The sequence below is a fragment of the Chenopodium album genome, chromosome 25 (assembly GCF_948465745.1).
Source record: "Chenopodium album chromosome 25, dcCheAlbu1.1, whole genome shotgun sequence".
NCBI lineage: Eukaryota > Viridiplantae > Streptophyta > Magnoliopsida > Caryophyllales > Amaranthaceae > Chenopodium > Chenopodium album.
Window position 1 is genome coordinate 6,772,248 of NC_137858.1, and position 14,518 is coordinate 6,786,765.

Below are 14,518 nucleotides of genomic sequence, written 5' to 3' on the forward strand. Positions count from 1 at the left end.
TACCCCCGTCCTTCCCCTTCCCCACCGTCAATCGACAGCCCAAAACCCTTGAACCCCGATTCCGATTTTGTAAGGGTTTCGTGAGGGTGGGTTAAAGGGTTTGGGGAGTCGACAGATGGTAAGGAAGGGGAGGGAGGGGGGTTGTTTCCGGCAGGGGGTGGTGTCGTGTCGGGGTGGGGAAAGGTGAATGGGGAAGGGGAAAGGAAGGGGAAGGGGAAGGAGTGGGGTTGGGTGGGAGCATCGTGGGTGGGTGGAGAGGCCGTCGGTGTCGGCGCCGGGGAATTTTGTGGTCGCCGACCACCGGCGGCCTGGCAGGGGAGGGGAGGGGGGGTGAGCTGGCAGGGGAGGGGTGAGGGGGTTGGGGTTTTTTTTTTTTTTTTTTTTTAAATTTAAAATTATTAGATTTTTTTAATAATTAATTATATTATAATTCCTAATTAATTATTATAAGAAAAATGACGAACCACATGTTGACACGTGTCACAATTAACATTAATAACCGGTTAATAAACGGTTGCAGGTCACTTGACTCATTTAAAGTAGATACCCTATATAGGTTGGATTATTCTGAGTTAATCGAAAGGTTGGCTTATTTTGAGCGAACCGGACAAAGGTTGGCTTATTCTGGACAAATTTTCCATTTTCAAATGAATCTTAAAATAAATTGAACTGAATATGACTTAAACGTATCATTCAAGTAACTCATTCAATAAGTACGTCCGATAAGAATCTAATAAATCCAATCATATATGATTACATTTAGGTTAAGAAACTTTTACCTGTTATAATCAAGCCAAATACAACAGGTTATTACATTCATTCAAAAGAGTGCAAATACCGATGAGACCTTGGCCTGATCTAATGACAAATATTGAGAACATATGTACAATAACGCACAAGTTTAAATCCCTCTCCTTCATTTGTAATTAGTACTCGTAATACTCTAATAACTCATTCGAACCCAAAAAAAATAGTGCAAAATAAGCATAGAGAAAGAGGCAAATTCACGCAAAAAAAGGGGATATATCTGCCAGAAAGTTAGTTTAGGTTGTCTGAGTAAAACAGAATAGAAAAGTGGGACCAGTGATTAGCAAGAATTCCACGCAAATTGGGAGCCTGAACTAACTCCTCTTATTAGTATTAACCGTTTTGAAATTCTTCAAACAATGAAATTTTTATTCTTTCTTTTGAGTAGGTAAGACCAAAACTCTAGTACTTTAAAGAAATTAATCCTTTACCAAGCGAGTTAGTTTGGGATTTTATTATTATACTATTATGATCATCAACTTAACATGACATTCTTTTTGTTGCCTGATTTTTTGGATTTTCTCTTCATTTTTTTTAATATAGTTTGGAGGGCTTTTGGCTGCTTAATTTTCAAAGTAACAAGAGGTAATTGAAAAAGTACAAAAACATACTTCTTCCAATCTTTAAAAAATCGTAACAGTTTTATGGTTAAGCTATCCGATACATAGCTTAAACCATTAATTTCTTAAATAGATTTCTATGGCATTAAGGTATGACGATATTCACTCTGATTACTTTTATTTTCATCAAATATAAGGAATTAGAAGAGAATCAATGATTTTATACATTTTAGGATGAACAAAAAATTTTAAAGACTTATTCCTCGAAATAACTTTCCATCCCCTCGAGGGGGAAAAAAAAAAAAAACCCCTATTGGCAAAAGCTTAAGATTTATAAAAGTATATCAAATGGACTTTTGTATGACATATTACATGCCTTCTTTTTACAGCAGTCTCAAGTCTCTCAATGATATAATGGGACTGTCTATCTCTACGACCTTAAAGTCATATATCAAAATGAAATTGTGTAAATTAGGAATAAAGAAAGTGAAATGCTGCCAATTTCTATTGAGAAAATATTCGATAAATAATAAATCATACGTAATCAAGAATGTTTTCTTATAATGCTAAATACTTCTTAAGTAATCAAACAAGAAAACAATCAACCTGTTCTATAAAACTTACATAACATATGCTTGTGGACAGGAGCAGATGCACTAATTTACAAGACAAGCTTAAGAAACTATAGCTTGTAATTATCATTTGTATAATTGCTGTGTATTCCAATGTTTGATTCTTTAGCCCTTTTCGCTTCTTTGCCCCATTTCCACAGTTTCCAGCTTGATTCACAAATCTATACAAAAGTGATTGAAACCTTCACATGAAAATTTTGAACCTTGTTGCAGAAATGAAGTTCATAGTATGTGCATGGCTTGGTATATCACCAAACGATGAATTAAGTCGGTTTCAAGAAAATCCACGATGATGATGAGTCATCCACAAAAATTGGCTCCTGTTGAACAAAATTATTTAGAAAATACAGCATATGAAACGGAAATTTGTATCATGATCAAAATTTGGCTTAAAGCAGAATTAAAAATCTTAGATTATCAGAAGTAACACAGGAGTGATACCAAAATCAAACAGCAGTAATCTCCTCATGGACTTCTCTTAACAATTTTAACCAAATTCATCACCATAACTTACTTCAGAGAGGAGAGGCACATCAAACAAAGAAATCAATCAATCAAAGCCTAAATCCCATAAGTGAGGTCGGCTACATGAACCAAATTTGATTATTCCGTGTAACCAAATATAATGTTAGGATTTTTATTTTGTTTGGGGGGGGGGGGGGGGGGGAGGGGTTGGTGGGTGAGGGTGGAGAGCTAGAGATCGTATATTTGAGTGTCAATAGGCAAAAAGAATGAAAACTAGCAAAAAACACAGTGAGTCACTCCTTCAATGACGAACAATCTAACATGATTAATGTCCACGATAAACAAGGTTTAGAGTCATTAAACCCAGGTACGAAATTCACAATACAAGCATAAGTTAAAACACTGGTAGAGAATTTACAGACTATTTAAAGTAAGTGCAAACTGGAAGGTGATACAATGGTGTTAGAAGATCTTGATTACTGTAGGTTAAATAAGTCCAAAGAAATTGTTGGATCACTCGGATTATCAAAATTCATCTCACTGTCACCTTATATTTCAGCCATGATAAACCATACAAGTCCACAAAACCATCTTACTCTTATCCATGATCCCTCAATCTAATGAAAGTAAGCTGCCGATCCATGCTGTGGCTATACTGCCTATAGTGGTGTGCTGTCTACTGTCTCCCATGCCAAAGAGTATAAGTGCATAATTAACTTACATTAGGGCTTAATATCTCAATAACAATCCACCATCTCTCCCCAACATCTCTGAATTTCCCTACTTAGTCTACACATTTCCCCTTGTATTCTTCATATTTATCTTTTTTTTTTAAAAGCAATATTCTTCATATTTATCTTTTTTTTTTTAAAAGCAATATTCTTCATATTTATCTTGCAAAATTATTATTTGGAAAAACAGAAGCACAGTGTAAAATGCAGTAAAAAAAAAAAACACTTTCTTTTCAAGACTTCATTTTGTCATTTAGATATTCCTGTCTTAATTAGTTGATTGCAATAGAAAACTTTCAAGACAATATTAGATGAAGAGTTGCCCTTAGTTTCCCCTTAATAAAAATAAATACTTTGTAATAAGCTTTGTTTGCAAGGAAAGATTTCTTAGAAATCCATGAAAACAGAACTAGAATAGTAAATGAAAGTAATATTAAAGAAAATAAGTGCACATGCATGCAGACACACACATTGAGACGTACATAAAGACGAGAGAGAGAGAGAGAGAGAGAGAGGAACCTGAAGTCATGTCACGGTATGCAAGAGAGGTACCTCAAGTCTCAACAACTTGGTGAACTGTATAGAAAATCAATCAACTAATAAGTTAACAATTCAATTACGACTGTCATTAAAATTTAATTTTGATAACCTGTTTGGATCAACTAGACTTCAAACTATTCCATCGATCCATAAATCTGTACCATTACAAGAGGGGCCTCTAATAACAAAGGTCCTTGTGAATGTGAAAAAGGAGCACTAGGCATTAATTGCTTACACAAAGGCATGTTGTATACTTGCATTACATGTGCAAATGAATGCCTAGTTGTCTACACAAGCTGAAAAGTCATGTGGATCTCCCAAGGGGAAGGAACAGTAGGATCAAGAAGAACTGAAGAAAGAACTAGATAAAGATAGGAAAAAAACCTGCATAGTTTTCAGCTCTAATTCTTCCCACTCTAAGGAAGGATCACTTCCCTCAACAATTCCAGTTCCAGCATAAAAGAAAGCACCAAGATCCTGTCAAATGGATTACCAAATTATAAATGTAAGTGGGAAACTAATTTCAAGGTCATCAGCAGAGCACAGGCCAGGCAATTCAACAAAAAGAAAAATTCAAGAACTAATGGGGCACAAATTTCCCTCTTTTTCAGCCTCAGAATTCCATAATTTTCAATCAGAAGGATTCAGAACTGTCCATAGGACAAAGTTCCACAACTTACCTTCTTTACTAAAGCAGACCTGATCCCAACTGCAAATTCAGCTTCTTCACCTCCAAACCAACCAATAGGGCCAGCATACATTCCTCGATCGAACATTTCTGGGAAAAAAAAAAAGAAAAGAAAAGAAAACATATGAGGAGCTACCAGAATCCATTGAGTTGGTTAGCCAAAAACGAAGAGGGAAAAAAAAGAACAATTTCTTATATATCAACATGACATATGCTTTAGTATTTGATGTGATTTAGAACTAGCATAAACTCTTTATCTAAGCTCATATGTTATCTCAAAATCAGTTTCTATGGTAAGTTAGGATTTAAAACCATTTTATTATATCAGCTTAAACCTTGATTAATGTGGCTCTTATGACTTGTAATGAAGATACAAGCATATAATTGCAACTTAATTCAATGCACAAAACTAATCACAAAGTAGAAATCAAAGTTCAAGCTTATGGATAGACAGGATACCAGTTTCTGCAATAAGGCAACGTGCGTCTTCAGCTGGAAATCCACACACAGCTGGACTTGGGTGAAGAGAAGATAAAATCTCAAACTGAAATTCATTCAAAAAGCAGAAAAAGGTTACATGATACATTCACAAACAAACTTCAGAAACTACACACATTGCCTAGCTCCTGCATTTAAATTGCTTTTGTTGAATCTCCAAAGCACTTTCATAGTTTCATTATTTCAAAAAAGGAAAGCTATAAGCTCTAGATCAGCAATATTGGGTTCCCTGTCTTCTTTGGTGAGATACTCGGCCATGTCCATTCAAAGATGCTCAGTTACTTCATTGGTAGTATCATGCATCACATTTTAATAAAGATACAACTCCGTTCAAATCCATCACGTAATGGAACAGAGACTATAGAGGCATACTGATAAGATAAAAATCTTTCACATAAAAAGTAGAACATGTTGTAAGCACAAATTTTAAATTTCCGACGTGGCACTTAAACAAATTTTATGTGCCTACACACTTATTCCAAAAAAAATAACAGACATCTTAAGCATACCTCATCATCTTCACTTCTTAATCTTCCTTTTAAATTAGCATACAGATGTTGTACTCTGGGAAGCTTTCGAATTGCCTTCTGGGGATCCACTAATACTGAGTTACACACAGACTGTAAAGAATATTCAAAAATATTACAAAAGTAATAAGAAACATTAATAAAGCTTCAATAAATAGTTTCTACTCTAAGGCAGAAAAAGTATTACAAAAAAAAAAAAAAAAAAAAAAAAAGCTTATCTGCTAGCTATACATATTCACTCACCTCAAGTTTCTTCTTTATACACTGCCTAACAATTGTAAACTCTAAGTTGTCTTTTGGGCTGGAAAACAATGTGACGAAAACAATACTTGTCAGCTAAACAACGACGAAAATCATATATATAATAGCAGGTTTATTCTAATAGCAGGGTCAACCTGGAGAGAAGATCCAATGCTGTTTGATGATCCAAAATCTCTGATCCACATATGGCTCGGGTTCCAGCCAAAGCTTCACTCCAAATGTTAAGCTTCTTTCGGTGAAACAGCTGCTCTGGCTATAGCATAGATTTATCATTGGTTACTAACAACAAAGTCATGAATCACAAACATCATTTCACAGTACCATAATGGTCAAGCTTTCATCATCCAACATATTCAGTGTTTTCAGTCCAATCACAGACTTGTAACATTATTAGTGCGAAAAGAAGGTGTGAAAAATCCATAATGGTCAAGCTTTCATCATCCAACATATTCAGTGTTTTCAGTCCAATCACAGACTTGTAACATTATTAGTGCGAAAAGAAGGTGTGAAAAATCCGTCTGGGTAGTTTAATTGAATAAACAAGTATAACAGTATGAAACAAAGTAACTTATTCTTATTTCATCTGAAGACTGTTAGGAATTGAGGGACTTCATAGATAAAGAGAGAAATATCGCAATGCTCATGAAATTCCATAGGGACTAAGAAAGTAAGAATAGTTTTGCGATTCCATTAAGGGATCCAACAATCTTCTGTGACATCTTTCATTTTTGGTCAAGAATGCTGAACGAGAGGCAGTATATCAGATTTACATATTCATATTGTCAGGCAATGCCTCATGTTGTGACTGTCATTTATGTCAAGTATACATAAGTTGCTCCTCTTGTGAAACAATGAACTAAATTAAACAAGTCAACTTTTATTGGTGTGTAGAGAGACCTTCCAAATAGCATCTTACTATGTAAGAAAGGCAGGTGTTTTCTAGAAAAAATGAAAGAAAGACATGTTTCAAGTAAGCTAATAATTGACAAACTACCACCAAAGCCAGATTGAAGGAAGGGGTATTGGAAACTTACAGTGTTTCCAATGAAAGCTGGTGCATTGGGTGGCTGAAGCAAGAACTGGTAAGCATTATCCCCCTCTGCCTACAAGAATAGTTAAAAGGGAACTAGGCCATAAAACATAAACTATAGAGTTCACAGGAAAATACCTGTAAACAAGCTAACCATGCTAGCGGGTCAATATCGGAAGTAGTTAAGATTCTGCTACTACGTGCAAGTACAGCCTAGTGTCACATGAAAGTTACAAATATAGTCAAAAAGACAGAATATTAGAATACACAATACTATATGATAGAGTGTCCCGAATTAGATACCTTTGTGAGAGCTGAGCTGCTTCTGATCATCTTCAATGCTTTGGTAACAGCAATCTCCCAATTTTCCTCATCAGGGATGTGCAATATATCGGCCCTAATTGTAGTTTTAGGAAATTTTTTCTCTGACTTGAAGATGACGAAATTGACCTATGATATTAAAACAAACTCACTGAAGAGGGGCTCTAAGTTCAAAACAAACCACGCAAGATTTCCAAGGCTACCTGGTCCAAGGTTGCTTGAAGGGAATCAATCGCTGATTCCCAAGGGCATGAAAGGCCATTATCCCATGCAACATTGGCAGCCAACAGGGACCTTCCTTCGAACTCATTGAACTCAACCTGTCATTCATGTCTAACAATGGGTTGTTCATATATTAAAATAATACCTGGTACCACCGCTTATCAACAAGCATCATGTACATACAACATTTAAAGAGGGGTCAGGTTGGTCTACCTGAGGAACCATGAAGTAGAAGGACCCAAAAGGCTCCCATTCTTTCGATATATCAACTTTTGCATCAAATCGGATCGCCCCATATGCACGAATCAAAGGACAATTTTTTGACAGGAACCTTCAAGCCATACATGTTTTACATTACATAGTTAAAAATCATACAATTTAAAATCCCAATTTAACTTGACAGTAAAAAGATTAGTATTACTATTACATAAACAAATTTTAGAGTATGATGGAAAAAATGTCATTTCATTACATCTAGTTAAATAGTTAGCTTAATATAACACCCTCTAACAAGTTAATCATCAATCAGCATCATAATTCATAAACCCACAAAATTCGCCTAGAAATTTCTTTGATAAACAAAAATATCAAATTCCACTTAACAATACTGTTTTAGTCTCAGCAAATTATATCATTCTTCCGCCAAATTGAATTATGTTGCAATTATAAAACAAAAAATGTTCTGATTATTGATTTGTAAAGTTAAATCTTGTTAACCTAAATTATAAATTTCTGTAATTATATCATAGTATAAATAGTATGGTGTATAAATTGAAAAATTAAAATCTTACTCAAATTTAAGCTTAAAACTAGCGAATTTTAACCACCAAATTAAAAAAAAAAAAAAAAAAAAAAACTAAAATAATAATGAAAACAGCAGAAAGTTACAGAAATTCAGTATCGTAGTACAAGAAATTAATAAATAAAAAGGCGAAAAAAACAAAGAATTTCAAAGAAATTGAAGAAGAAAACCTCTTAATTGAACTCCAGTGATCAAATGAGAAAGGGCGAAAATGCTGAAAATAAACGGCAGCACCTAAACCTGCGACGCTGATGAGATCATGGCCGTCGTCGATGAAATCGGAGCCGTTGAATTGACGTCTACCGGAGAAGAATAGGCGTGGGATTTGCTGGTGGTGGTCTTGTGAATGAAGCCAATCTATGGCTTCTATCTCTTGCTCAATTGGTACCTTTCAAAATTAATTTCAAATATAATATGTTTTATATCGGAAATTTACGGCTACGATGGGTAATGATCTAAACGGAATTTGATAAGACAAGGGCGTAATAAAACTTTGGAAGACATTTTATTGCCAAAAACTATAAGAGATTGGGTTTTCTTTAGGACCTATAACTTAATCCCTAAATTATCACAAATACATTTGATAGTTAAAATTAATACGTAGTATTTGATGTAGTGTAGGTTAATAGGTCAAAATCTATAACCTATTTGATCATTAGATTTTTCTTATAGACCAACTAGCTACAAACTCGTCTCATAAATCAAAAGATTCTGCATAAGGAGTGGATGCTAAAGTTTTGTGAGTGATAGTGTTAAATTAATCTCATTTACATCATCGATGTCGACTCTCTATACCCACAACAAATATAAAATAAGTTGTTCTCATAGATGTCAATGGTTAACCCGCTACAAAATTGTTTTATATTCTATAACGCCCGCTAAAACTCAGCTACGAATTTGAGATTTGTTGGGTCATGTGGGTGCGAGGTGGATTGGTGGGATGGGAATGTTGATGACTTTTAGATCCTTCTTCGGGATGTGGATGAGGATGATGACGATGATGATGGACAAATTAGGCGGGGATAAGGGTGGAAAAACTACATCCATCCGCACTGCCTCATTAACATCTTAATTCTAATACTCCAATGCCTTAATTTCGAGTTATTATGTACCAACTAATGTCAAATCAAATAAATAAATCCCATTTAATTTTCCAATTATTGCAACACAACCCAATTAGTTAGACTACCCATTAGTATGAAACCTCACATTAGTCAATCCTACTTAGGTTAATGGGCAGAAACTTAGGAGGGGGAAATTAAAAGAATCTCCTCCTTCAAAGTGCTTATAGTGTAGTTGAATCCCCAATCTCAAAGTTAAAAAGTCATTTTATTACTAATTTTTTAGACTAGTAAAGGAGTGCATTAGTAGACTATACAATTTTGGTGGATTAAAAGAATTATTAGACAATAAAATTAAGGTAGAATCAAAGAACTCCCACTTAATTCTCATGGAAGCTATGTATATAGTTTTAATTTATAATAATTATTAACTAAAATTGAAAAAAAAAAATTATAGACAAAACATATCATCAAAATAGGAACAGCAACAAATGAAGACAGAATGAGGTCTTTTCACTGACAATTTGTGACAAATAATCTGTTTTAAGTAACACATCTGATCGTATTGTAACTTATTTTGACGTATTGAAAAAATAATTAAGTTGAAACAAATTGGTTTTTCGGATAATTTCATAAATAAAAATCGCAAACAAATATAAAAATTTTAGGCAGGATTTTTTCCTCTTTATATAATATAAATTCAAATATTACAAACATAAACACAGCCTAAATTCTACTATGTACATTATATTATCACTTTAACCAATCTCTCATTCCTCAATCATCAATGACTTTTGCAAAAGTACGATAGAAAGAAAGTACAAATTTCTTCAAAGTTCTGTTATTTGTACACCACAAAGAGTGATATTTAGGATAAGGTCAAGGATAATACAACTCATATCCTAATTCACATATCACAACGTTCACTCCATACCTTTCCTCAATGTTCGATAATTGTGCGTCCACATACCTTTAAACATCATAATTATTGTTTACAAAATAACTCTAGCAACTACTAAGAAATTATGTTCAAAGATTTTAAAGTTTAACTCAAATTTTTACAATGTGGCGAAAATTAAGGAACAGAGGAAGTATGTATCACACACTATCAAACCAAAAATTAGTGTTCCATACATATGCAACATTCTTGCATTAAGCTAAAACATAGTTAAGAACTTTAATAACTAAAGAAGAATGTTTACCTGGATGCGAATGAGACCGGAGGGCAAATTCGAGTATGGTTGGTTAGACCTTAAGTTGGAAATGGTGTATTTGAGACGGTCCAAGGCTAGAGCCGGTGAAGGAACCGAAGGTAGAGTTCGAGTTTCGACGACTCCTAGTGGAATTTTGGGGTCACCTTGGCACCCATTCATAGACATGATTGATAATGAACATGATTGATAGTGGTGTTTTTGTGGTTCTAAGTCAAGAAACCGAGTAATGCACTTCCCTACAGCAAAAGAAGTTGTTGCTGCAACCATGATTTGATTTTTGAGTTGAAAAGAAAATTTTGAAAGGTAGCTAGCTAAAAATTGTTATAATTGATGGGTTTCAAATTAAATTATTTGGGGGCCAATTGATATAATGTTGCTATGCTTCTAAGAGTTTTTAGTGGACAAATTGGGAGATTGTCGTTTGTAAAATAGTGGAAGTTATGGGCAATTTGACGTATATAGACATGTAGTTCATGTTTATGGAATTGATTGGTTGTTATTGTGACACATATATATATAAGGAGTTACTTGTACTTCGTATTATTTTGTGTTTTTCCCCCCCCTCAAATGGAAAGCTGCTAGCTAAACATGTGAAGAGATAAATCTACTCCTAAACTAGATTAGTCCTACAGTAGGTCCAATGAACCAATCAATTAGGATTCAAACTTGGGATCATTCTCTGTCATAAGAGTTACAAATGAGGTACTACAGTTACTATTGTGATGTTTAGGTGTAAAGAGAGTATCAGAGTAACAAAGAGTAAATATATAGACGAAGTTTGATTTTAGATATGATTGGGTAACATCTGAAAAACTATTATCAACAAAGTTAGGTGACATCTACTATATATAAAGTGTTATATTTCTTTGTGATCTCTTATCCCCTCAAATCAAAAGCTCCTTAGCCAAACACATAAATAAGTAAAACTACTAAACCAGATTAGTCACTAGTCCCTATGGTAGATCCAGCTACTAGTAGTTCGAATTCAAACTTGGAATCATTCATTATCATAAGAGTTAAATGAGCTAATTAGTATGACTACTTTTGTAATATATTTTTGCAATAGAGAGAGTCACAAGGAATAATTATGTGACCAAACAATTTACAAGAGAGTGACGGATAGCTCAAGTGGTTAGAGCTTCCCTCTCGAATTCAGGAGATCCTGGGATCGATTCTCACCCTTGCCAAACAATCTACAGAAATTCCTAGAAACTTCCCATGAAATATAATTTTCTACAAGAACTTATTTCCAGTGTCAAACTAACGAGGTCTTAATTAATTGCTAATTTGATTTTCCTCCGTTTTCATTCATGTGTAGGAGATTATAGGTACTAAATGCGGAATTAACATGAATCATATTCATATAGCACCAAACCAAGGATCTCATGCATAACACATAAAGAAGTAAGAATTATACCTTTGAAGCGTGATTCCACGATGATCGAGCAAGAACAATAGGGAGATAAAGAACCCCACGTGTGATTCCTCTACTTAGTCCACGAGCACGGATTAAACCTCCACTAATGCTAGTTAGTTGTGATCGAACGCTTCAATCAACCTTCAACGGAGATTAGAGTGACGAACACACCGCAACACCACCCACGCACCACCACACGCACCACCAATGGAGGGGAGACGCACGGATCTAGGGAGGAGAAGGGGAGGGCCGAAAGTGAGAGAGAGAATTAGGGTTCGGGATCTCTTGGTTGCTTGTCTGACAATTTCACAGTGTGTCAAAAATTGTTATATCATGCAACCCTAGGTATGGTTTATATTTATAGATCATATCTAGAAATAAAACCATGTCCAAATCCTAATTGAACTCTACTTACATTCCAAGCCCAAACATAAGATGTGTCATATACTCATAAGGCCCAATAATGGGCCTTCAACTTGTTTAACCCAATACTCTAGTGTGTGACCTTGTAGGATCCATCTTATAAGGCTTTGGACCATTTGACAAGCCCAAAGTCCAAATGTCAAATCTAGCAACAGACATTGGCAACCTTATAGTATGAACTTATTATCTCCATAACTGTGATCCTATGATATATCTAGTAATTGCACTTATCGAAGACATAACTCCTTCAATCTCCCACTTGTCTGAGACAAGTGCACAATATTCAAATTCCTTAAGTCAATGTGTGTCGATTTGATAATATGATTGCATCTCATGTCTTGATCATATTAATCTACAAATCTTTCTTGAAAACTGAGTTAGAATTACAAAACAAATGGTTACTATGTAATCCATTTGAGCACGGCCATGCATTTTCTGAATTCTCCCTCTTCAAGGGGCCAAGACACATTCCTAATTAAATAGGCAGACTCAATCCAATCTTATGGCAACCAAAGCTCCCACTCAATTCATGAAGTGACCGGGAAACATCCTTTATAATCTCCGGTTAAGGTAAGACGTTTGAATGTACCACAGTCAAAATAATCATTGAATAGAATCAGTGTTCCACTCATGTCAAAGGAATCCACTAATATATCCGGAAGTTCTATACTTGAACTTCAAAGTAGGTCTATAGTTCGATCCTGCATCATTCATGCATATCCATGTGATTGACCGAGCCTAATCACTATGCTCCCATAGCCCATGAAACTGAGCTATCCAATCAATCTTACATGCTAGTCCATTCATTGAAATCATTTATGTCCGCTTTAATGATCTCGAACTAGGAACTCAAATAATATGTGGATTTTGTTCACCTGTGGGGTTTCATACACCAGGTCTCTATCTGATAGATAACCTGATGAGCCCATCAATCCATAATTATTTTGGACATTTTATTTAATATTAAAACCATAATTAAATAAGAGAAATAATAGAATTTCTGATTAAACATAATTCTGCAAATGAATGTATTACATATGTAATTTATTTTCTCAAAACAAAATACAACTTTTAATTACATCATTCGCCTCAATCCAGCTTCATTAGCATGTTTCTCATGCTTTGGAGTTGGAAGGGGTTTAGTAAGTGGATCAGCGATATTCTCATCCGTGTGAATTTTGCACATCTTGACATCTCCTCTGTCAACGATCTCTCGAATGAGGTAATACTTCCTCTCTACATGCTTGGATTTGAAATGTGACCTAGCTTCTTTCGATTGAGCAATAGCACCATTATTGTCACAAAACAACTCGATTCCCTTTTGAGCACTTGGTACAATGTCCAGCTCAATCAGGAACTTCTTTATCCAAACTGCTTCTTTAGCTGCTTCAACAGCAGCCAAATACTCTGATTCTGTCGTAGAGTCTGCGACAGTGCTTTGCTTCGAACTCTTCCAGCTCACTGCTCCTCCATTCAGACAGAAAATGTATCCAGATTGAGATCTAAAGTCATCTCTGTCTGTTTGGAAACTCGCATCCGTATAACCTGTGACAACCAATTCCTTTTCGCCACCATACACTAGAAACATCTCTTTAGTCCTTCTCAAGTACTTAAGGATGTTCTTGGCAGCTGTCCAGTGTGCTTCTCCTGGATTTGCCTGAAACCTGCTACACATGCTTAGAGCATATGCAACATCCGGCCTTGTACAAATCATGGCATACATGATTGATCCTATTGCCGAAGCATAAGGTTTATCACTTACTCGTCTCATCTCCTCCGCCGTTTTAGGGCACTGAGATTTACTGAGAGTGATGCCATGAGACATGGGGAGAAATCCTCTCTTAGAGTCTTTCATGGAAAATCTATCAAGAACCTTATCAATATAAGTCTCTTGACTTAATCCAATCATCCTTCGAGACCTGTCTCGATGGATTTTTATCCCCAATATGTATTCGGCTTCTCCTAAGTCTTTCATGGAAAAACAACTCTTCAACCATTCCTTGACTGACTCAAGCATTGGTATGTCATTTCCCATGAGAAGTATGTCATCCACATACAAGACTAAGAAAACTATGCTGCTCCCACTAAACTTCTTGTATACACAAGGTTCCTCTTCACTTTTGACAAAATCAAACCTTTTGATCGCTTCATCAAAACGAAGATTCCAACTCCTGGATGCCTGCTTTAATCCATAAATGGATTTCTCAAGCTTGCATACCTTACTAGGATTTTCTGGATCTTCAAAACCCTCAGGTTGTGTCATATACACTTCCTCCTTCAAGAACCCATTCAAGAATGCGGTTTTGACATCCATCTGCC

General features: G+C 35.2%; 1 protein-coding gene across 1 annotated transcript; it reads right to left on the reverse strand.

Moving 5' to 3' along the window:
- Nucleotides 1–1,845: 1,845 nt before the first annotated feature.
- Nucleotides 1,846–10,677, reverse strand: LOC145613211 (isochorismate synthase, chloroplastic-like). The gene is made up of 15 exons (XM_081668272.1): nt 10,348–10,677; nt 8,255–8,472; nt 7,496–7,613; nt 7,264–7,380; nt 7,043–7,189; nt 6,878–6,952; nt 6,744–6,812; nt 5,844–5,962; nt 5,692–5,749; nt 5,431–5,541; nt 4,883–4,967; nt 4,416–4,513; nt 4,120–4,212; nt 3,715–3,771; nt 1,846–2,319 (listed from the first exon to the last, which is right to left on the reverse strand). Exons 1-14 carry the CDS (start codon nt 10,624–10,626, stop codon nt 3,721–3,723), a joined length of 1,638 nt encoding a protein of 545 aa, XP_081524398.1. The 5' UTR covers nt 10,627–10,677; the 3' UTR covers nt 1,846–2,319; nt 3,715–3,720.
- Nucleotides 10,678–14,518: the final 3,841 nt, after the last annotated feature.